This window comes from Ovis aries, chromosome 19 (genome assembly GCF_016772045.2).
Source record: "Ovis aries strain OAR_USU_Benz2616 breed Rambouillet chromosome 19, ARS-UI_Ramb_v3.0, whole genome shotgun sequence".
Lineage (NCBI taxonomy): Eukaryota > Metazoa > Chordata > Mammalia > Artiodactyla > Bovidae > Ovis > Ovis aries.
Window position 1 is genome coordinate 10,841,454 of NC_056072.1, and position 23,904 is coordinate 10,865,357.

General features: G+C 37.9%; 1 protein-coding gene across 10 annotated transcripts in view; it reads left to right on the forward strand.

Moving 5' to 3' along the window:
- GOLGA4 (golgin A4) overlaps nt 1-23,904 on the forward strand; it is a 103,925-nt gene that overhangs the window by 34,958 nt on the left and 45,063 nt on the right. For 6 of the 10 annotated variants that reach the window (XM_060402785.1, XM_012099381.5, XM_060402787.1 and 3 more), the window contains 8 exons: nt 3,629-3,943; nt 4,672-4,719; nt 6,069-6,125; nt 12,670-12,768; nt 13,110-13,239; nt 14,739-14,926; nt 15,216-15,299; nt 17,465-17,612. In XM_060402785.1, coding sequence (XP_060258768.1) covers nt 3,629-3,943; nt 4,672-4,719; nt 6,069-6,125; nt 12,670-12,768; nt 13,110-13,239; nt 14,739-14,926; nt 15,216-15,299; nt 17,465-17,612 — 1,069 coding nt within the window. Of the gene's footprint in view, nt 1-3,628; nt 3,944-4,671; nt 4,720-6,068; nt 12,058-12,669; nt 12,769-13,109; nt 13,240-14,738; nt 14,927-15,215; nt 15,300-17,464; nt 17,613-23,904 lie in introns of those variants that run through there. The other 4 variants (XM_060402786.1, XM_060402789.1, XM_060402790.1 and 1 more) reach the window with 2 other exon arrangements.

Sequence of the window (23,904 nt, forward strand, 5' to 3'; positions counted from 1 at the left end):
CAGCGGGAGTTGAGTTTTTCATGTAGCAGAAACACTGGAGACAGTTGTTAGAGGCCCTTTTCCCTTTGACTTCTTGTCCTGCCCTCTGTTTTCCCTCTCATTCTCATCACTGCCTTTCACCCTCACAGTTCCAAGTTTGGCCTCCAGGAAATACATCTCCATTCTCAACAGGACAAAAGACACATTCTTTTTCATCAGGAAAATAATGTTTCTTCTAGAAGGTTCCATCATGGTTTTTGGCTGCACTGTGTGGCTTGTGGGATCTTAGTTCTCTGACCAGGGGCTGTACCCAGGCCCCCACAGTGAAAGTGTGGAGTCCTAGCCACTGGACTGCCAGAAAACTCCGGAAGGTCCCATCCTTTAGAGTCCCACTCAGTAGTATCCATTACTGGCTGAACTTTGGCACACAGCCCACTCGTGGCTGAACCAGAGTCTGGGAAAAGCTAATTTTATTATTATTTTAAATTTATATTTTTTAATAATTTTGTTAGTTCTTTTATTTGTAGCTGTGCTGGGTCTTTGTGGCTGTGTGGGCTTTGCTCCAGTGGTGGTGAACAGGGGCTACCCTCTAGTTGTGGTGTGTGGCTTCTCATTGCCATGCCTTCTCCTGTTGCCTAGCACAGGCTCTAGGGCATCCAAGCTTTGTAGTTGCAGCTCCCAGACTCCAGAGCACAGGCTTAATAGGGGCACAGCTTAGTTGCTCGGAGGCATGTGGATCCTCCTGGATCAGGGAACGAACCAGTGTCTCCTGCATTGGCAGGTGGATTCTTTATCACTGAACCACCAGGGAAGCCCAGAGCTAATTTTAAAAATCCTTTAATTGAAATGTAATGTATCACACTATAATATCTACATACAGAAAAGTATCGTGTAGTCCATATACAGCTTTCTGAATTTTCACAAACCAAACACAGCTTTCTAACCAGCACCCAAAATCAAGAAACAGAAATTACCAGCTTCCCAGAAACCGTTGTGTTCCTTTCTGTCCTCCTGTCACACTGGGGGTGGGGGTAACTACCGTTGTGGCTTCTAACACTGTAGATTAATTTTGCCTGTTTCAGAGTTTATGTAAATAGAATCAGAAGTAGATATTCTTTTGTGTCTGGCTTCTTTTGTTTAATACTGTTAGTGTTAGATTCATGTATATCCTCATTTGTGGCTATCAATCTTTAATTCTTGTTGCTGTCTAGTACCCCGTTAATGATCAGATAACAGTCGCTTTTGCCCGTGTGTTACTGATGAGCATCAACAGTAGTTTCAGGTTCGGCACTGTTTTGAACAGTGCTGCTGTAAGATTCTAGTGCATGTCTTTTGTTGAACATAATTATACATATGTACTGGATATATAGTGAAGTGAAAGTTGCTCAATCGTGTCCTATTCTTTGTGACCCCATGGACTATACAGTCCATGGAATTCTCCAGGCCAGACTACTGGAGTGGGTAGCCTTTCTCTTCTGCAGGGGATCTTCCCAACCGAAGGATTGAACCCAGTTTTCCTGCATTGCAGGTGGATTCTTTACTAGCTGAGCCACAAGGAAAGCCCAAGAATACTGGAGTGGGTAGCCTATCCCTTCTCCAGTGGATCAAACTGCTGGTCCACAGAGTACACGTGTGTTTAGTTTTAATGTTAATAAATGCTAGTAGTTTTCCAAAACGGATGGCTTTATATCCTCACCAATACTTGGAGTTTTCCATAGTTGTAATTTTAGCCATCCTAGTGGATAAGGGGTAGTGTCTCATTGTGGTTTTAGTTCGTATTTGAGAAGGTGATTGTTAACCTGGCTGTACTGTTAGCCTGAACGAAACTGGCGTCTGGCGGAAAGGAAGAAGGGAGGATTACATATCTATTGATAGATAGGTGAGTGCTGTTTTCCCCAGTTTACTTATGGAGAAACAGAGGCAGAGAAGGGCAGTGTAACTTGCCTAAGGTCATATTGCTGGTCGGTGGTGGAAGGAAGACTTGAACCCATGAAGTCTGGATGCAGAGCCTGTGGTCTAAGCTACTGCACTGTAGAGCCAGAAGAGTCTGCTGCACAAGCTTGAGTATGGTTCTTAAGTGAAAGTCTGTCTTTTAGTCTTATTTCTCTAATACTGATAATGATAATCAATGTTTATTGCATATTTGCTACATTATAAGCAATTTGCGTGTACATGTTAACTCATTCAGTCCTTGTGGCATCCTTATGAGGTGGGTAGTAGTATTATTACCATCATTATTATTTTTGTCATCCCTATTTTGGAGAGGTGAAAAAAAGACTCGTGAGGTTAAGTAACTTGACTCATGTCTTGAACATTGATTGTGGCGGAACCAGGATTTAAACTTAGGCAGCTTTGCTTGGCAGCCCAACAGGCTGAATCATGACACTCAGTCACCTTCCTGCCAAGCAGAGAGCTTCTGCACATAATGTCTTTGACATTGTTTATTAGTCCTAGCTCACCTAAAATAACAGTTATTTCTAGTGCTAGTCAAATTTCTCACTTGTTTGTCCTAAGGCAGTTTACAAGGAGATTGTCTATAGGAGCTGAAAAGCACTTTTTGTGTGGTTCACAAGTGGCTGGTAATGGAGTAGGCGTAAAGTGGGTCTTCAGGGTTTTGAGCATGAGGGTCCCTCCTCTCCCTTAAAAGTTTCTCCACCCTGTCCCAGAACAGAGGTAAAACTTGCACATTATGAAGGAATAAATTGCAAAGTACACGAAAATAGAAAAATGAAAGTAAAAATCACCTAAAATCTTACCACTCAGACCCACTCACTGTTACTGTTACACTAATGAGAATGAGTTTCTAGGAAACACCTTAAGTGCTGACTGCTGTCATGTGAACAAAACAATGCTGCTTTTAATAATACAAGTTATTGAATTATAGTATTTTCCATGGCTGTTTTACAAAGTAATGCATTATCATTAATATTAATATGCTGATTAAGAGAATAGCTCTTGCAGATCACTGTTTCTGACATGAGGCTTACTGACCCACGCACAGGGGCTTGAGCTCAGGCTGTCACTGCCCTTCATGATTTTGTAACGCTTACGTTTATTCCCCGTAGACGGTGGTAAGTAGAGCAGAGCCGAACGTCACCAGTCAGCTCTGCCTTGTGTTCTCTTACTGAGCAAAATGGGTTCACTCTGCGTTACCTACCCTCTGCCTGAGAAGAGTGTTAAGGACTCTGCGCCTCCAGGCAGACTCCACATTCAGCCACACACTTCACGCCTTACAGTACATATCCCCAGTTGAGGTCCTGGGTGTACACTGTGGTATTGCTGGCCCCTGCCTCCAAGGATCTTAGTTTAGTGGATGAATCGCACAGCACACAGGTGAGGTCTGCTGGGAAAGCATGGCTTCCTTCTTTTTTACAGACGGGCAAACCGAGGGGAAGTGACTTAGTGAAGGTCATTCCACTGCTCGGTGACGGACCTGGGACCTACACCCCAGTCCTCTGACTCGAGGTCCAGAGCCTTTTCAGAAATAACCGGGCATCTCTCGTTTTTCAGCAAACACTGTATTGTGTAAAATGTCAGGAATGAAGTTAAAGGTGCTAGAGCTTTTAACAGGTTCTTGCTAGTGATTAGGGAATAATAGAAGTCTAAAGGTGTGTTTTAACCCCCATGTTTTGTTGTGTTTTGGTTGTAGTCAAGTGACACGCAGTCTTTTGCACAGAAGCTCCAACTCCGGGTGCCGTCTGTGGAGTCTTTGTTTCGGAGTCCAGTAAAGGAATCTCTAGTCCGATCATCCTCTAAAGAATCTTTGGTACGCACGTCTTCTAGAGAATCCCTGAATCGGTTCGACCTGGACTCTTCTGCTGCCTTCTTTGATCCACCCTCTGATATGGAGAGTGAGACTGAAGACTCACTCGGGAATTTAGACAGTCTCAGCAAAGAGCAGTTGATCCAGTGGTTGCGGAGGACGGAACGAAGGTTGAATGGCTACAAAGGGAAATGTTGTGAGGTAGGGGCATGACTTTTTTTTGCTAGTATGAAAATTTCCTCCTCATGTTCTCTAATTCATGTTACGGCCTGGTCTTTACGCCTGTCGTTGGCTGAACTGTTGATTCCCTAGCTCCGTTGGATCCTGGTGGTAAGTAGTGTGTGGCAGTATCTAGTTAAAGACCTTCACTGGTGCCGAGGCCCTTCGGCCAGGACTCTTAGTAAAATTTTGGAGCAAATTGTTGCCTGTAGCCTTCTGAATCTCACATTGCTTTCTCCACCCTCCCTCTGCTTCTCATTCAGTTAGTGTGAGGTGGGGCCCAAGAACTTCTTTTTCTATTTAAATAGCAGGCTCCAGGTGATGCTTTTGTTTGTGAGACTGATCTGTGACCACAGTTTGAGTAGTCTTTAGGCAATGGGCTCTAATCGCATTTTGTGAATTAGGTATGTGAGGTATGTGTCTAGGTGAGATCCCATTTTATGAATTATGTATTAGAGGTATGTGTCTAGGTGAAATCAAATGTAATCTAGTATTTTATAGTCAAGTTACATTTTATTTTTTAGAAATATATTACCTATATTATTTAGTTTCGACTGTATATGCATATAATTAACTTGAATTGTCTATTAAAGGGTTCCTTTGACTTATTTTTTGACTTTCATAATGAGATATTTTAGCAGAGTTTAGAACAGTTAACTGCATTTATGTAGGAATGGCTGATGTTATTTGTGACTTTTTCTTTATTTTAGCTTGTTACAGCTTATCAGGCTCTTCATAGAGAGAAGAAAAAGCTACAAGTAAGTGATTTATTGGCTATTTATATTGATTCATATGTAATTTTAAAATTAGAAAGGATCTTATAATAAGACCCTGGCTTTTAATAATCGTTCATATGACCAAAGTATTTAACCTGTTTTACTATTAGGGATTTTGATGAAGAGAATGAGAGAAATCTCAAATGTTTTTGCCTCTGGTAGGGATGGGCTTCCTCGAGAGCAGTATTTAAGAAGTTTGGATTTAACTTGCTTGCCTCTCTCAAGTATGTTTCCTGGTCGCTCAGTCTGTAGGCTGCATCTTTGTTTTACTGGTAGATAAATATACAACTTGAAGGAGATGGCAACCCCCTCCAGTATTCTTGCCTGGAAAATCCCATGGACGGAGGAGCCTGATAAGCTACAGTCCATGGGATCACCAAGAGTCGGCACAACTGAGCGACTTCACTTTCGCTTTCAAATACCTGAAGACATTTGTTTCTTATCCTTATATCAGGGTCCAAAAATAAGTATCCTCTCTTCTGTTTCCTGAGGTTGCTGCTTATAAAATGTGTGGAGAGTAGGAGTGATTATAGTTCTCCTGGTAACTTACTTCTGCCCTTCTCTGTCATCCTGTCCATGGCCAAAACTTTCCCAGCAGGCGTCCCAGGGGATAATTCACAAGTCAGAGCTCAGGGGAACTATCACTCCAGTTCAGACGGTGCTGTTATTTATAAAATGCAAATAGTCTTCACTCTTACTGTACAAGTTATTAAAACAGTTTAACGTATTGTCCCATTAAGAGACATTAATTGTATAACCAAAAAGTTATTTGTAAAGTGAGTTTTGGTAAACTTTATTTCCCTATGTATATTATTTTAAAATATTTAATTTACCATTAATAATAGTCTGCTTTGAGTACAACATTAAATTATATGACTTTGGTTTGGAATATAATCAGTTGAGAATAGTAACATCAGTTATTTGTTGCTGATTTCACTATTCTAATTGTCCCTAACATGTGTGAAAATTAGATTATTACACATAAAGTATTTGATTTGATAATTTGTTAAACATGTGGTCTGTAGAAGTGAGGGGATAGTTCTGATTTAATCCATTGTATTATTAATATTCCATAAACCCATTCTCAAAAGGTCATCTTATTCCTAAGTTCTGTGAGGACCTTGCTTGTGTTTCTTTGATTTGTCTGTTTTTTTGTTTCTAGATGTACATAAATCTACCACTAAGTGGCAGGAGAGAGTTGTGATTGCCTAGTTGCAGAAGTAAAGGGTGTTAGAAGTAAAATTCAGTGATTTGTGATCTTTTTAACTTGATTTTCATTACTATGTCATGTGACTGTTTGAACCAGCTTTTTTTTTTTTTTCCTTTTAAAGGGTATATTAAGTCAGAGTCAGGATAAAGCACTTCGGAGGATTGGAGAGTTAAGAGAGGTAAGTTGAGAATAGTACTTTGAGAATAGTGACTAAATTTCTCATATTTATCAGGACTGTTTTATGTATTGGGATAGTTTCATATGTACCCCATTATAGTGAAAACTAGCTAGATCAGCCTACAAGACCAGGGGTCATAGTTTTTATTTGTGTGGTTTCCCTAAGATACATGTTGGTGAAATTACAGGCAGACCTTATTTTATTGTACTTTATTGTGCTTCAGAGATCTTGCATTTTTACAGATTGAAGGTTTGTGGCAGCCCTGTGTTATCAGATGATGGTATCTTTTAGCAATAAAATATTTTTTGAATTATTAAGGTATGTGCTTTTTTAATGCTGTTGCACACTAAGTAGTTATTTAGTGTAAATAGTGTAAACATGACTTTTACATACTCTGGGAAACCAAAAGTATTGTTTTATTGCAATACTTATTTTGTTGTGTTGGTTTGAAATGAATCCATTATATCTCTAAGATGTTCCTGTAATGACTTAAAAATGGCTCATTTAACAATAGAATGTAATTTGCCTGCATAGACAGTCAGTGACAACTTCTAAGGCTAACCTGTCTCTTAGGTAGTTCAGGCTTCTTTTTGTTTTTTCCTAATCAGCAACCTTTTTACCTTTTTGGTGAAGTAAAACAAAAATTATGTTTCTTGTAATTTGGGGGGAAGGGTGTAATTTTTACAGTAAACTATCAAATCCAGGCAAATACTTATCATTTGGAGTCATGCTTTGCTAATTTCTGTTTCTGGTCCTACCTTAAGAAGATTGGAAAATATTGGCTTAAATTGGTTAGAGAACAGCATTTTAGGTCTCTGCTATATCACTTATTATAATCATTTTACCATCTTTTAATCATAAACTATAACAGATGTAGAAAATCATGACAGAAATACAGCTTCCTTATACGTAGTGACCACTGTGTAGCCATCACCGTGGTCAAGAAGTAGAATGTTGCTGGCCGTCCAGAAATTCCTCTGTGCTTCCCAGCCCATTCACAGCGCCTTCCCTTTCTCCAAAAGTAACTGCTATCCTAACTTAAATGTATTTCCCTGTATTTCTTTTAAGGTTTTATCACCTAAGTGTATACCTTGAGATGCTATAGTCTTGCCTATGTAAAAAATTTTTTGATGTATCTTTTAAGTCTCTCTAAATCTACTTGTCTTCTTATTCCTTTTCTTTTCCTTGCATTTCATCTGTGGAAGAGCCTGATGATAATTGAGAAGATCCAAAATTGCTCATTTGCCTTAATCCCAACATTATAAACCTCATAGACTTGAAATAACAGATCATGAACCCCTTATTGCCAAATTCAGACTTAAATTGAAGAAAGTAGGGAGAACCACTAGACCATTCAGGTATGACCTAAATCAAATCCCTTACAGTTATACAGTGGAAGTGACAAATAGATTCACAGGTTTAGATCTGATAGAGTGCCTGATGAACTATGGATGGAGGTTCGTGGCATTGTACAGGAGGCAGTGATCAAGATCATCCCCAAGAAAAAGAAATGCAAAACGGCAAAATGGTTGTCTGAGTAGGCCTTACAAATAGCTGAGAAGAGAAAAGAAGTGAAAGGCAAAGGAGAAAAGGAAAGATATACCCATTTGAATGCAGAGTTCCACAGAATAATAAGGAGAGATAAGAAAGCCTTCTTCCATGATCAATGCAAAGAAAAAGAGGAAGGCAATAGAATGGGAAAGACTAGAGATCTCTTCAAGAAAATTAGAGACACTAAGGGAACATTTCATGCAAAGATGAGCACAATAAAGGACAGAAATGGTATGGGCCTAACAGAAGTAGAAGATATTAAGAAGAGGTGGCAAGAATACACAGAAGAACTATACAAAAAAGATCTTCATGCCCCAGATAACCATGATGGTGTGATCACTCACCTAGAGCCAGACATCCTGGAATGCGAAGTCAAGTGGGCCTTAAGAAGCATCAGTATGAACAAAACTAGTGAAGGTGATGGAATTTCAGTTGAGCTATTTCAAATCCTGAAAGATGATGCTGTGAAAGTGCTGCACTCAATATGCCAGCAAATTTGGAAAACTCAGCAGTGGCCACAGGACTGGAAAAGGTCAGTTTTCATTCCAATGCCAAAGAATGTTCAAACTACTGCACAGTTGCACTTATCTCACACGCTAGCAAAGTAATCCTCAAAATTCTCCAAGCCAAGGTTCAACAACAGTATGTGAATCATGAAATTCCAGATGTTCAAGCTGGATTTAGAAAAGCCAGAGGAACCAGAGATCAAATTGCCAACATCTACTGGATCGTCGAAAAAGCAAAGAAATTCCAGAAAAACATCTACTTTTGTTTTAGTGACTACGCCAAAGCTTTTGACTGTGTGGATCACAACAAACTGTGGAAAATTCTGAAAGAGATGGGAATACCAGATCTCCTGACCTGCCTCCTGAGAAATCTGTATACAGGTCAAGAAGCAACAGTTAGAACTGGACATGGAGCGACAGACTGGTTCCAAATTGGGAAAGGAGTACATCAAGGCTGTATATTGTCACCCTGCTTATTTAACTTATATGCAGAGTATATCATATGAAATGCCAGCCTGATGAATCACAAGCTGGAATCAAGATTGCCGGGAGAAATATCAATAACCTCAGATACACAGATGACACCACCCTTATGGCAGAAAGCAAAGAAGAACTAAAGAGCCTGTTGATGAAAGTGAAAGAGGAGAGTGAAAAAGTTGGCTTAAAACTCAGCAATCAGAAAACTAAGATCATGGCATCCAGTGGAAACAGTGACAGACTTTATTTTTTTGGGCTCCAAAATCACTGTGGATGGTGAATGCAGCCATTAAATTAAAAGACGCTTGCTCCTTGGAAGAAAAGTTATGACCAACCTAGACAGCATATTCAAAAGCAGAGACATTACTTCGCCAACAAAGGTCTGTCTAGTCAAAGCTATGGTTTTTCCAGTGGTCATGTATGGATGTGAGGGTTGGACTATAAAGAAAGCTGAGTGCTGAAGAATTGATACTTTTGAACTGTGGTGTTGGAGAAGACTCTTGAGAGTCTCTTGGACTGCAGGGAGATCCAACCAGTCCATCCTAAAGGAAATCAGTCCTGAATATTCATTGGAAGGACTGATGCTGAAGCTGAAACTCCAATACTTTGGCTACCTGATGCAAAGAACCAGCTCATTGGTAAAGACCCTGATGCTGGGAAAGATTGAAGGCAGGAGGAGAAGGGGACGACAGAGGATTAGATGGTTGGATGGCATCACTGATGCGATGGACTTCAGGAGTTGTGGATGGACACGGAAGCCTGATGTGCTGCAGTCCATGGGGTCGCAAAGAGTTGGACATGACTGAATGACTGAACTGAATACTATCATCAATTATGATTACTGAAATTAGTTAAATGCATTTTTATATGCTATTGCAATCCTTCCAACATTTAAAAAATCCTTTTCCATATCTGTGCTGTTAGATCATAAAGCATAATACATATACTCTTTTTTTTTTAAACTCTTGCGGTGTATTTGTTCTACAAGTATAGTTAACGTTCACCAGAAACAAAAGATGCCCAGCTGTTACACTTGCACCTCCTCCAGCCTCTCCACTGCATGGCCCCTGACCCCTACGCTTGGTTTTCCGAATATTAACACTTCTGTGACGTCTTAGAGGTCAAACTAGAATTGCGGAGTCTTGGGCTGAGTAGGAGTTCAGGTTTTGTTTCTTCTCAGTCACTTTCTATTATTACTAGAAAAGGGGTACATTTAGCACTTTGTTGAGGGACAAATAATATGGCACTTTTACTCAAAAGGTTTTTCTTAGTTAAAGGTATTTGATACATTCCACTCATCAGAATACCTGGGAAAATAATCAGAAAGATCTTATAAAACTTATGCATAAAAATGTTAATTCCAGGATGTGCCCAAATTGGCAAACAGTCCAGATGGCCCAACAATAGGACAGTTATTGAATTGGTTGTTATGTTTAGTAATGGTACAGAGCCGTTTATTATTGTGCTAAAAAGTTCAAATAGTGTAGCTTTACATCAAAGGTAAGTTTCCTAGATACCAAATATATAAAGATGGATAAGACAAAGTCTTTGACCAAATGAAGCTCATTTTCTAGTGGGTAAGACACGCATACATATATGCTTACATATATAACACACTGTTAGGTAGTAAACAATTCTATTGGGGAAATAAAGCAGCATAAAGGATTGAAGGTTGAGTGAGGCCTTTAGAGGGTGGTCACACACTGGTTACTCTCTGAAGAACTCATTATAGGGAGCTAAGAGTGGAAGTGAGAGCCTGTTAAAACAGCTGTAGTAGTGGTGGGGGTGGTGGCAGGGGTGGAAGTGGTGGGAAATGGTCAGACTTGCTATTGCTTTGAGGGTTTGCTGATGATTAGAAATGGGGGAAAAGAGAGGAGTCAAGATTGAACCCAACACTTTTGGCTTGGGTGATAGTGAATTTTGGCATCATTTGTTGAGTTAGAGGATAGTGGAGAGGAGATTTATTGGGAGAGAAATCAGGCTTCAGAGTCTGGTGGTAGTGTCACATGGAAGAAGGATTAAGATTGTTCTTAGTGACCCCAAGGATCTAATTAGAAGAACTTTCTAAAAGTGGAAAGTAACCCCTGGTGCTGGGTCCAGTTCTGGAGCTCGTGGGACCTTGTTATGGTGGTGGTAGACAACTGGCTAGCCACCCTGTAGGCTGTAGTCAGGATGTAAGTAGACAGTTCCTTTATAACTATGGTCTCTATTATTAGTGAAGTTTTTAGTGGTAGAATAAGGTCTCTATAAGGAAGGAGCAGGGGACAGGATTAAAAATTGTTTCCATTGTATGCAAGGACTGCTTAAGATGAGGAGACGAAAACATTCAGAACCTGAACACTCATATTAATATAAATAACAGAAGTTTTTGTGGGCTGGTATCTAGTATGGTAGAAAGTAGAAAATTATTTGAAAGGAATGAATTTTAAAGAAAGTAAAGGACTGCATTGCTATTAAGGAGATGCACAGCTGTTCCATACTAAAGAATTGTCCTACGCAGGTTCATGGGGGACAGTAGCTTTCCAGACTTTGGGATTTCATGGGTCATTTCCTTCCAGAAATGGGGTACAAGAGACTTGTCATAGGGCTGCTTTTATTTTTTTCAAGTGAGGACATTGAGAATGAGGAACTAGGTTCTTTTATTGTCATTATTTCATGAAAGAAATTTTTTAAAAAATAACAATTAGGAAGGACATAGTCTCAGGATAAGGTACGTTGTTTAGATGAAAGATCTTAAAACCTGTCTTGATCTTAAGACCAGCATTTGGAGACTCCGGCTGTGGGGGAAGGCCAAGCCAGCAGTGAGAGGAGCAGGCCCTGTGCTGGGAGGCCTGGAGGCTGTGTGGGTGTTGGGAAGAGAGGACAGTTAGTACTTCAGCGTTTTGAGAATCAGTAAATTTGAAACAATTCAAGAAGAGGGAGTTGCTTATGAGTCCTTGAAAATACTGTTTGAAGAAAAGTTTCCAGAGTTGTGTGAGGGGTGGATTAAATCAGATGAAAACTTGAGGTAAGAATTCTCTCTTGAAAGCCTACTGAAGGAAATTAATCTTCAAAATTATTAGAGATTGGGATTATGGTTATGTATGGGGAAAAAGGGCCTAAACATTGTGGAGAAGGTAACGAAAGAATTTGGTTATATGCAGAGATCGGCAGAGATAAATAAAATATGACTTTGACTATTTTGAGCTTCGAGAATGAGAAAAGTACGAATCCTGGAAAAAGAGAGGGTTTGGATGGAATATCCGCTGTGTTCCAGGTGTTAATCTCCAGCATTCTAATGGAGCAGGTGTCAGGGAGAAGCCCTGAGGACTTGAAACTGAGCCCAGAGGGCTAGCTGCCGATAGAATCAATGAAGGCCATGGTGGAAACAGGAGGAGCTCTGCACCTGCAGAAAGCAGGTACCTCGCTTGAGGAAGTAATTATTAGAGACTGAGTGGGGAGGTAAAGACCATTGGATTTAGTTAGGAATGCTTTTATTAATGACCTGAGGAAAGCAGCATTTTAAGTAATGTCAGGAACTTGAAATATCACTGTTTGGTGATCCAGTAGGTCAGCCTTTTCATTTGAGGAAGCTTCTGATTTTGGCAATTGATCACTTTCATGTATTGGAAAAAGGAAGGCTCTGTTGATCATCTAGTTACTTACTGTATAACAATTCAGTTTTAGATCAAGTGAATTTAAGATAACACAGGCAGAAAGATGTCTTAAAGTATGACAAAGTTTTACCTTTATCTTAAGTAAGATTTTTAAAATCCTTTCTACAGAATTATTAATTCAGCAGTGATTAAGGTCTAAAAGTGTTTTCTCTTCTTGGATCTTTATACTCTTTAAAGAACAGAATTATTTGTTGAGGTAAATACTAGTTTTAAATGCTAATTATTCTCTAATTATTGTTGCTTATACCTTAAGAGTAATACAGTCTGGGTTGATCAGTTTTTAAGTTTTGAAAACTTCAGGTTCATATTTTTTGTTTTATACTGAAAACTGCCTGTGAATCCTTTATGTTTTAGGAGCTTCAAATGGACCAACAAGCAAAAAAACATCTTCAGGAGGAGTTTGATGCATCGTTAGAGGAAAAAGATCAGTATATCAGTGTTCTCCAGACTCAGGTAAAAAAAAAAGTGTGGAATTTTTAGATAAAGGAAAATAAAGGGATTTTGATGGGATATGTGATAGGTTCTTTTTTTTTTTTTTTTAAGGCCTATTTTTAAAACTCTCTGCTTTTCAACTCAGTTTTAAGAATTTTTGATTTATTGTGTCTTCTGGCTAAGATATCACTGAAAATAGCAAATACCAAAATTGTTTGCATTGGGAGTAAATTTTTTACTTTTATTTTTTTCCCTCCATTATAGCAAACGTGATACCTTTTACTCTATCCCTTTTCTGTTTTAAAGAAAGTACTACTGCCATAATTTTTTTTTCCCCCTAATGAAAACCTTTTTGTTTTTAGGTTTCTTTGCTGAAGCAACGGTTACGAAATGGCCCACTGAATGCTGAGCTACCAAAACCACTCCCTCAGATGGAACCGGAGGCTGAAGGCATCACTAAAGAGAACACAGACAGTGATGTAGAGCCAGTAGGTAAGCTTCAGCTTGTCAGGAGGTTAAGTTAAATGCTAGAGGAGGGTGTTGAGCGATTCTAGGGCAGGAACTAGTAGGCATGGACTGAGGTGGAAGGAAAATGTCCCTGACCCTCATATTTCTAGACAGATGCGTTAAAAACAAAATTTAACTGAGTCCATTTAGAAGATCTTATTGGCATAATTCAGTGATTCATGAATTGGGCAGCATCTCCTCTAGCAGATTCAAAAGAGCTCCTGGGAGCTGTACAAAATGAAGGAATGAAAGACTTTTATAGACAGAAGAGCGTGGAACAAGGAAGTTAGAGTAGCGAAGAGTGGATTGGTTGTGACAAGGCCCCTTTCCTTTGGAGGAGGCAGGGGTCTGTCAGGCTTGTGACCTCGCTAGTGTTGACCGGGTGATTCCTGCTGAACTGGCTTAAGATTCCATTTCTGGGAGAGGTCAAAACTGTAATTAAGTCTCAGTTTGGTGGCTTGGGGCTTAACATAACCCTCCATCTTGGACCTGTTGTCTTGTTTTTAACAGATGCAAGAGTTTTGATGGTTTTTTGGGCTTTTTATTTATTGTTATTCGGGAGAAAGTAAGTAATTGTTTTACTACTTGAAAGTCTATGAGTAGCATACATTTGCATTGTCATTGAAATTCATTACATTATACTGTTTTATTGAGAGTGGCAGCTAGACTTCATATAAAAGGTCAGGTCTACTCAAGATTAAGGAATATGCTCTTTGTCATTATTTGTCTCTTTTTGTTTTTAAGTAATACTGCTTACATATTTCTACTTTAAAAGATCCCAGTATTTGCCCTATTACTTGCTTTCTAACTGAAAAGAAAGAACAGTTAAATTCTGTTTTAAAATCCAATTATAGTCCACCCTAGTCTTAGAGACTTTGAGGTATCTATTTGGTAAAATTTCCAGTTTTTATTTACTAGCTTCCTTGCAAAGAAATTGATGATAAACTTTTGGTCCAGCCAGCACCAGAGCAAAGAGCTGAACAGCCATCTATCTGAGCAACCAGCCTGTAAGGGCTCTTGAAATACTCTCTGGCCTGTTTCATTAATGTAAGGAGGTGGAGAAAGCTTACTTGCCAAAACTCCTCTCTGGAAGAGATGAAAATACTTTGGAAGGAATACTTTACAGATCATTTTGGTATAGGCTCTGAGGCACAGGGGGCACTGGCAAAGAGTGAAAGATGGCCATGAAACTGTCTTTTCAGGAGGGTGGATTCAGTTAACACTAGTTAACTCTTGAGTGCTGTGTGTCATTTGGGCTAGGGTGGAACCATGGAAGAGGTGAATGTACTCCTCAGCTCCTTCAGCTACAGATCACACAAATAGCAGCAAGGTAGAAGTTGGGAAGGGTGCCCCTCTCTGCTCTGAGTGGCTCAGAGTATAGCAAAGTGTTGGGATGAGCATACATTCTGTGCACTAACAGAATCCAGGGGAGTCCTCAGGTTCTTTACTGACAGCCCCTGTTTATGCCGCTTTACTGTTGACAGTGGGAGATGGAGCTTCTGCTAAAGCAGTGGAAGCACTTCAGCAGAGAGTTAAGCGTCAGGAGAACCTGCTGCAGCGCTGCAAGGAGACCATTCGGTCACATAAGGAGCAGTGTGCGCAGTTAACTAGTGAGAAAGAAGCCCTGCAGGAGCAACTGGATGAAAGACTTCAAGAACTAGAAAAGATGAAGGTAAAGGAGCGAATGAGTGTGATGTGCCTACCGCAGCCCAGTGACGGTTAGATCCTCAGGCCCCAGCGCGGCCGCCACCTCCTCTGGAAGGCCTGCCCCTTGCTCCGTAGACAGCGTGGAGAGGGCCCTCGAGTGCCCTGGGAGTCTGCCATTTATCGTCCTTTTGACACATCCTGTGTTCTCTTCTACTAGACTTGTAGGAGTATTCAAATTTAGATAAAATGTTTAGAGTTCGCATATAAGAAGAAACTTTATTAGAGATGGAAATGAATTTTTAAAATTTTTTTAGGAGCTTCATATGGCTGAGAAGACTAAACTTATCACTCAGTTGCGTGATGCAAAGAACTTAATTGAACAGCTTGAACAAGATAAGGTAAAACAACAAAACTTATGATACTAAAATTTGTCGAGGGCCCCCCTGCCCCAGTTCATTTTTGGAAGCAATTAGAAGCATTCAGACTTCTGCTTTCCAAAATTATTATGGCTGCTTCCATGAAAAAACCTCTTTGTTTTCATTTCTAGATTTATATAACTATTAGTTTTGTATCATGTGAAGCTGCATCTGTGATTTCTTGATCCAGTCAGCATTTTGATTTGTAGATTAGAATGCTGTTGCAAAATAAATTTGTTTATAGTATATAACTATTTTTAGAGAAAAGTTAAATTATAGTTAAGGCATTACTAAATGTGAATGATATAAGTATTGTCTTTCAAATATAATAGAAACAGATCTGTCAGATAAATTGCCCCCAAAATAAAGCAGTAGTAATATATACATTAACATAAATAAAAATTTCTGCAAATAAACTTGAGAGTGTATAGGTGAGATTGGCGATTTAGAGTTGGGACAGTAGCTTCAGCTATGACAGCAAAGACAACTAAAAAAATTCATGAACAGTTTTGACTAAAGTTTTTCAGCGCCAGGTTCATGGGTCCTTTTTTTTTTCTTTTTCAAAGTAGCTTCCAATTAGTTCTACACCATCCACCATGTTCTTTAGTTTGGTACTTAAAACTACAGATTTTAAGTGACCATATAATTAAGAAAGTGTCAGAGCTGTTCTGCTGTTGAAATGTATTGTCAGTCTTTTCGTTCTGTCCACTTTACTATATTATATTCCATTAACTTCATAAAGACCTTGCTTAAAAAATTTTTTGAGAAAATTTATTATAGAGAATACAAAGATTAATAAAAGGAATTCCTGTGAACCCATCACCCAACTTCAACACGTAATATCTCAGGCTAATTTTGTTTCATCTTATATTCTCAGCTGCTAGTATCCTCATCCCAGGATTGTTTTGGAGCAAGTCTAAGAAATCTTATCATTTCTTCTATAAGTATTTTCACGAGTCTTTTAAAATAAAGGACTATTTTTATTTTTATAAAAATATAATAACATTATCATGATCACGTCTAAAAATTTAGTAGCAATTCCTTGATAACAGTCTCAACAGTTTCAGATTTTCCCTTTTGTCTCATGCACTTTTGGCCTTTTTTGTGATGCAGAATCCAAATGAGGGTCTTTTATTGCAGTTTGTTGTTGTGACTCTTAAGGCTTTTTTAAATCTGTAGGTTCCACTCCTCTCTCTCTCTGTCTCTCTCCCTTTCCACTGTGAGTTGGTTTTTGAGGAAACTGAAGCCTCATGATTTTGTTTTGAAATTTGTATAATAATGCCCCTCTTACCTGGTTTTTAATCTGTTCATTAATGTTAGCCATCTGGAAGAGTCAGACCCTAAAACAAGAGTTGACAAACCCTAGAAGTAAGGTAATACTCTTGTTAATATCATAAACTAGCTGTCACAGAGTCTTAGTTTTCAAGAGACAAGTTGAACTACACTTTTTTTTTTTGTTTGTTAGTTGCAAATGACTGATTTAACATCTACTGTTTGATTATATTTCCCCCCAGCGACCTTCATTTCTTGTGTAGATTATCCAGAAAGTGGGAAGACAGTTAGCAAATTGGAGGAATGGGATTGCCCCACTGACAGTAATAAGGAGTGGTGTTGGGACCAGAGATTGTCACAAGAGGAAAGAGAAAAACCAGGTAGATCTGTACCACAGTCTCGGTCCATCCAGTGTGGCAGCGGTGACCTTATGCTCTTGGCAGCCTTTGGGTCTTCCCCTATGTTAGAGCGCAGTTCAGTAATCATGGTTGGTTGTGAGCCAAGTACAAAAGACTGTATTTTGTTGATTTATTGTAAACTGTTTACTAAGACAGGGAAAATTATAGTAAGCATTTATGAAAAGATTATAAATCGTTTAACTAAAATGTGTTTTTAACAGTTTAAAGATTGAAACTATTATTAAAACAATTTTTATATTAGAAATACCCTGATATTCTAGGTAGCTGAAGTTATTGTAGTACATAGTGTAGTATATACTCAGGACACAGACCTGAGTTTGTGAAATACTGAAATAATTCTTATGCTCTACTTAGTAAGAAACATTATGTTTTCTGCCCTTGAAAGTAAGTTTGTTGTGTGCTCTTAATAATGCAGTTTTGTTATGTAAACGCTTTAGAGTCTGCGCTTCTATTTAGGGAATGGTAATAGCAGAGACAAAACGTCAGATGCATGAAACCCTGGAAATGAAAGAAGAAGAAATTGCTCAACTTCGCAGTCGCATCAAACAGATGACTACCCAGGGAGAGGAGTTACGGGAACAGAAAGAAAAGTCTGAAAGAGCTGGTAAGAAATCAGGGGTTACTTGTTTTATGTTGGAACTCAGAAGTCATGTGAAGTGCTTGACTAACCAACATTTAGAAAAATTAGTTAAATATGGATAAAAATGTTCAATTCTAGAGCCTCTTTATAAAGACGTAGTAGGCTGTTCTTTAGAAGAGGCAGGGCTTGGCAAACTATGGCCTGTGCTGGTAATGCAGCTCATGCTGGGCCTATTATATAGAACCCTGCAAAGCCTGCAGTATTTATTATCTGGCTCTTTGTGAAAAATGTTTGGTGACCATTGCCTTGGGCTGTCAAAATTTAGGTGTACATTTTGGAAGAGCCCAGGTAGGCACAGTGTGGTACATACTAAATAACTGCTACCTTATGGATGCTTGGGGATAAACAAAAAGTATAAAATACAGTTTGCTTTTTTAAGAGAATGATGGAATAATTCAGCATTATACAGAGCAGCATTGTGTTCTGACCCAACAAATGCTAGGCTGTGAAGTGTTGAGACCCGCACAGTGTTCAGCAGGGTATGATACTGAGTAAGGCAAGACAGGAAAGGAGAGGTGCTTGAAAGGGGTGAGAGCAGAGAGAATGGGACCTCCAGGTTCATGAGGATGGGAGTTTTGAGTTGGGCCTCAGGTAGTGAATAGAATGGGCCTACACAGACAGGCGGGGCAACACACATTTCAGATTCTAGATCATAAGCAGGCACAGTGACCATAGGTGGTGTGTGTGTCAGCTGGAAATCATTCTTGCTGAAGTGGAAAATGAAGTTGGATTGTGAAGGAACTGACTGTTAAAGTCTGTAAAGATACTGAGTAGCTGAGTTTAGACTTTGGTGTGTTTTCCGTGTTAGGAAACCCGTAATAGGAAAGTATAAATGTGATGGAAACCAGTGTTGTATGTAGAAAAGAAACGAAGTGCAAAGTTGAACTTAAGAGCAAAGGTAGAAACCCAGGTTTTGGAAACTGAGAGCTTTGGCCGCCTTGTCTAGGATGGTGGATCTGGGAAGAAGAGGAGGGGTTGATTCTGCAGAATTTGGTATCCAGCCAGCTTGAAGGGGCAGAAGAAAAGCAGGAGTCTAAGAAGACATCAGAGATTTAAGGTGTGGAGACTGAATGAATCACATGACTCCAGAAGAAAGGGAGTCTAAGTGGGGATACTGAGGAATGGAGTGAACGATGAGTTTGCTTAGATTCTCTGAATTTGAGCCAATTATGCGCTTTCCAGATGGAATTGACTTGTGGAAATTTGGAAATAAGACATTGGATCGTCTTTCTGGAGTCATTAGCCTGAGGTTGCAGTCTGTGGGTCACATTACGCAAGAGGCTGATTTCTCTGAGACTGCTCTGCTGGCAGCAGTGGTGGCACCTGCTGCTGATGGCCAGCTGTCACTTTCTGCAAGGCTGTCATGAGTGCCTTGCTTGTATTCACTCACGTATGTGTGTGTATTTCATCCTTAACATTTCTGTGACCTGTATACTGTTGTTCTCATTTTACAAATAAGGAATGAGACAGGAAAACTTAAGAACATAGAAGTTAAGTAACTTGCTTAGATTCACCCACAGAAACTAAATGGGTAGTTGAGATTTGAATCTGGGCATTTTGCATCTGGCGTCTGTGCTCTTAACATAGAGATCTTGCATTTGGTGAAGAGAAGTAAATGACAAGAAAAAAGTTAACTTGGGATGTCATAGGAATAGTGGCCACTTAGGCTTCTGGGGAATATAGGAGGCATTTCCAAAAATGCAGAAGGTGGGATGAAGATTTTTTAAAATTTCTTTTAATTTGCGTGAGGATTCAATTATTAGAATGCAGTTTCAGAAATGATTTTAGAAACCAGATTGTAAGGTTTAAGGAGAGGAATGGGTCTGAATGAGAGGGGTAGTTGGTTCACACTAGATGTGCTCCGAAATATCTCCTTGCAGTTATTTTAAACCTAAGAAGATTTCCTTTTAGAGAGCATTAGTAGCAAAATCTCTCAGGTTATAATCTCTAACAACTTCCTTGAAGCAGTTGGAGACTTATGAGATGCTGTTAAACACTGGTTTCTGTGAACAGAAAAACCTATTCCAAAGTCTGAGCTTCTCATGTCGAGCCTTTTCATTTTTATTGTTGCTTTTGTTGACTGTTGTAGCCAGCTGAGAGAAAATAATGCTGGTGAAGGGTTACATTTCCTTTTTAAATTGAGGTGTATCTTGGTGACGGGATAGAAACCCATGAATAACAAATAAAATGAGGTGAATGATGAAAAGGCAGGTGAAACATACAGTTAATTCATATGTAGGATAAAAATTTCCCAGGCTGCTGTTGCAGTCAACTGTTTCGTAATATAGCCCTCCTTCTCCTACTTCTCTGAAACTCCAGATATATTTTGTCTTTATTTGTTTATTTTTTAGTTGAGGTATAGTTGATACATAAGTTTCAGGTATATAACATAGTGATTCACAATTGTTAAATGTTGTATTCCATTTATAGTTACTATAAAATATTGGCTATATTCCTTGTGCTTATACATGGTAGTTTGTACCTTTTATGTATTTTGCCTTTAAATATGATTTTTGTAAAACTTTATAAATATTTAATAGCCTATGAGTTAAAAAACTTATTTGTGTATTGTACTGTCAAAGTATTTAAAATTAATAAATACTTAAAGAGGGAATTAAGATTTATAGTTATTTAATAGAAATATTTACTTTGGAAAGTCTTTGGATAACAATGAGTGCTTTTATAGATATTTTTGAAATTATATTTGTAGTCATAATTATTGGGTTAATGATAGAAAATTGTAGCATACTGATTCCATATTGAGGATGTTGTCCTTTAAAATCTATAATGAAAGTTAGTTTTGTGCATCAACTGAATTTTGTCTAATGGTTTTAGTTTAGTCTGAACAGAATTGTTCAAATACAATATGGTTCTTGGTTCACTTATAAGTGATTATTCCAATTAACAGAAAAGTCCAAATTTAGTAATAAAAGTAAGAAAATGTCTTTGTAAAGGAAGTAGAGTTTCTGTAGTAGCATATGAATATCATCTGGCGCTTGGAGAATTTAGTTTCTCTGTTAAATGTTTGTCTTTCTCTTAGATTTAAAATTCAAAGGCTAAACACATAAAAGCTGACTATGTGGTTAAGATTTTTAGAAGTAAATGTGTACATAAAATAATTATCAAAGAATCTGAACTCTTCCAATGCATTTTTTATTGTAAAAAATTAATTTATATTTAGCAGTTCTTGACATGTGGGTATTTGCAGACAAATAACTAATTTGGGGGGCACACTTATTCTGGAGGTCAAATCAGCTCAAATACATTCCTCACTACTTTTCTTGGAAAACAGTCTATTGCACTGCTTCTCACAGTTTTTCTAGACAAACTGTGGTGCTTCTCATATGTTGGAGGACAAAGGAAATCTGAGTGTCTCTGATTTTAAAAAGAATAATACTATCATAAAATACTTAGACTGTGGGTACATGGTAACACGCCTGCTGGATGTTGTATCAGCCTTCAGCTCTACAGTGGAACTGCTAGGCGTGTCTTCTGAAGAACAGTACTGTAGCACTTTTGTGTTTTTAAAATTACTTATTTCAGTGGATAAAGAAAGCCAAAAAATAAATATTTTTGTTACAAGCATTTTACAACACTGTTGATAGTATTCCTTTCTAGGTGTTATTTTAAAATAGATGGTCATATCATCAAGTAACCAGATTTTAAATTTGGAGAATTCTGGTGATTCAGCTTAAATATGTAATGGTGTTTTTAAAGTGCTGGGTATTATTACTAATTGTCTAGAATATTACCTCTTCAGTAGCACCCATACAGAATGTTAAGTTCACACTAAGTCTCGGCTATTTTGTATGTGCATGTGTGTGTATGTTTTTAACTGAAATAGGAGGTAGAGTAGCTGGCTAATCATTAATGTAGTGTATTACAAAAAACAAATTGGGAAATAGAGAAAATGAAAGCACATTGCTATTGTTTCAATACACTTCCATTTAGTCTTTTCTTAATCCTTATTTTATATAATTGTAATCATAATTGTCCATATAATTTTGTATGCTCCTTTTTCTTTATTTAGCATTATATTAGGAGAACTTTTCCATGTTGCTAATGTACTAACATATTTTAATGGCTTTGTCAGAATGCATGTACATCACTAACCATCTCCCTGTTGATCAGCACTTGGATTATTTTTTATTTTCATTATTAAGAATAATACTATAACAACTTTATAATATAGCTTATTCCATCTTTGAATTTTTTCTTAGGATAAAGTCTGACCCATAAATTTCTACTCTCTTTTGTTAGTTATTTTTAAGTTATTTAAATATAGCCATTATAAAAGAAAACCCACATCGTAGTATTAACACCTTCCCCCCATTGTTTTTGCCTGCAATTCTGCAAAATGAGTAAAATATTCTGCTTGGATTAGGAAAGTTTCCAGAGTGAATTAACTTCCATAAACCCTGTTTCCTTTTCACGTGCCCTGTTTTTGCTGAAGTTCTGTGTTTTATATGACTGGCTGCCCTTTAAACTGTAGAGTAGCTCGTAACATTGTTTGCTTTTCCATTGTCATGTTGTGTTTGTTCAGAAATCAAGTCGTGGTTTTTTTTCCTTCATTTGTATAGTATAGGCCTGATAATACCAAAGGCATTCAGTGGAACATATTTATTTGAAGAACCCTTTAAAATAGTTTCTTTTTAAACAGTGTATAAGATTTATGCATATTTAATAACAAACAAAAATCACATGTGTATTTAAATGTTTTGTTAGCTGCTGATAATTTGTCACAGAGTTTTTTTGGAGTCTTAAGTCTCACGAAACATCTTATTTTTGTGCATCCACACATGCCAATAAGTGAATCATGGTGCCTTTCCCAAGCCTTGTATGAACAGGACTGGGGTAAGGGCTGTTTTTTTTCCTTATCATGGGTACTTAGTACAAGCTTTACAAAGAAAATTCCATGTTTCTCAGGCAAAAAATTAGGAATTAAAGTAGAATTTAAGAGTGCCATTTTAGGCAAATAGTAGGTACACATTTTGGCACTGAATGAACACCTGAGGGAAAACTCTATTATTTTAAATGGAATTAGATTTTGATATAGGTTGTTTACTTAATAATCATGTATTTGTAGGTGCCTGATACGTTTCTGCAGTAGTAGCTGTGCACCCATATCTTTGGAAAGTCATTGTCACCCTGCACTTGCTTCTGTTCTTGGCAGTTGTCACTGTTACTGGAAAGCATCAGCAACTAGAGGAACACAATTATTACAGAATCATGCTTTCAGTTTAATTAAATTTACTTAGCTTTAGCCTAGTATTTTTCAAGATCATCCTGAAGTTTTCAAAATATTTGATAGATGAATTTGCATGATTAATGTAAGGAGTATGTGAAAATTTGGATAGATCTGTAAAAACTTTAAAGGTCAAAGCATAGTTAATCTTTTAGAGTGAATTTTGTTATGTATTTTGGGCAGTGGCTTGAAAAGTAGATTTCCATTGTAAAATGTGATTATTTATTAGATTTCTGAAGGCCCGAGCTTACAAGTATTGCACTAGCTGGTTTATGCCACTGGGTGGTAGTATCATTTTATTTTCATTTATGTAAACTCTAGACCAGTGGTTTCCAAACTTTTTAGATACAAGGATCTCCTTGTACTCTTAAAGATTGTTGAGGATTCCAAAGAGTTTTTATTATGTGGGTAATATGGATTGGTATTTATTATATTAGGAATTAAAGCTAAGAAATTTTAAAAATAGTTCATTTAAAAATAACAGTTAAAAACCTATTACATGTAAGTATAAATGCTTTAATGAAAACTACCTGTATTTCCCAAAACACAATTTAGTGTGAAGAAAAACCTTATTTTACATCTTTGCTTATCTTATTGTTTAACTTAATAGAAGATAACTGGATTTTCATGCCTGTTTCCACATTCAGTCTGTTGCGATATGTTAATTTGGTTGAAATAGATCAAGAACATCTGCGTTCATGCAGAGAAGTATTTGGAAAAAGGAGGACCTTATAGCTCCTCAGAGAGTCTCGGGACTCTAGGATTTTGAGATCAGACTTTGAAAACTGCTGCTCTAGACTTTTGCTTTTATTCACAAAAGAGGCTTGATGATTGGGTGGGAATTCTGATAAAGAAGAACTTTTTGTTGTTTTTTTTCTGTTAATTTGCATTTTATTCATTTCATGGTACTAGCTGGTTTGTTTTTTTTTAATACCTCATGCATTTCTAGCAGCTTTTTGCTGGGATAAAGAAATAGGCGCTGGCTTAGTTACTCATGCTTGATGTTATTGT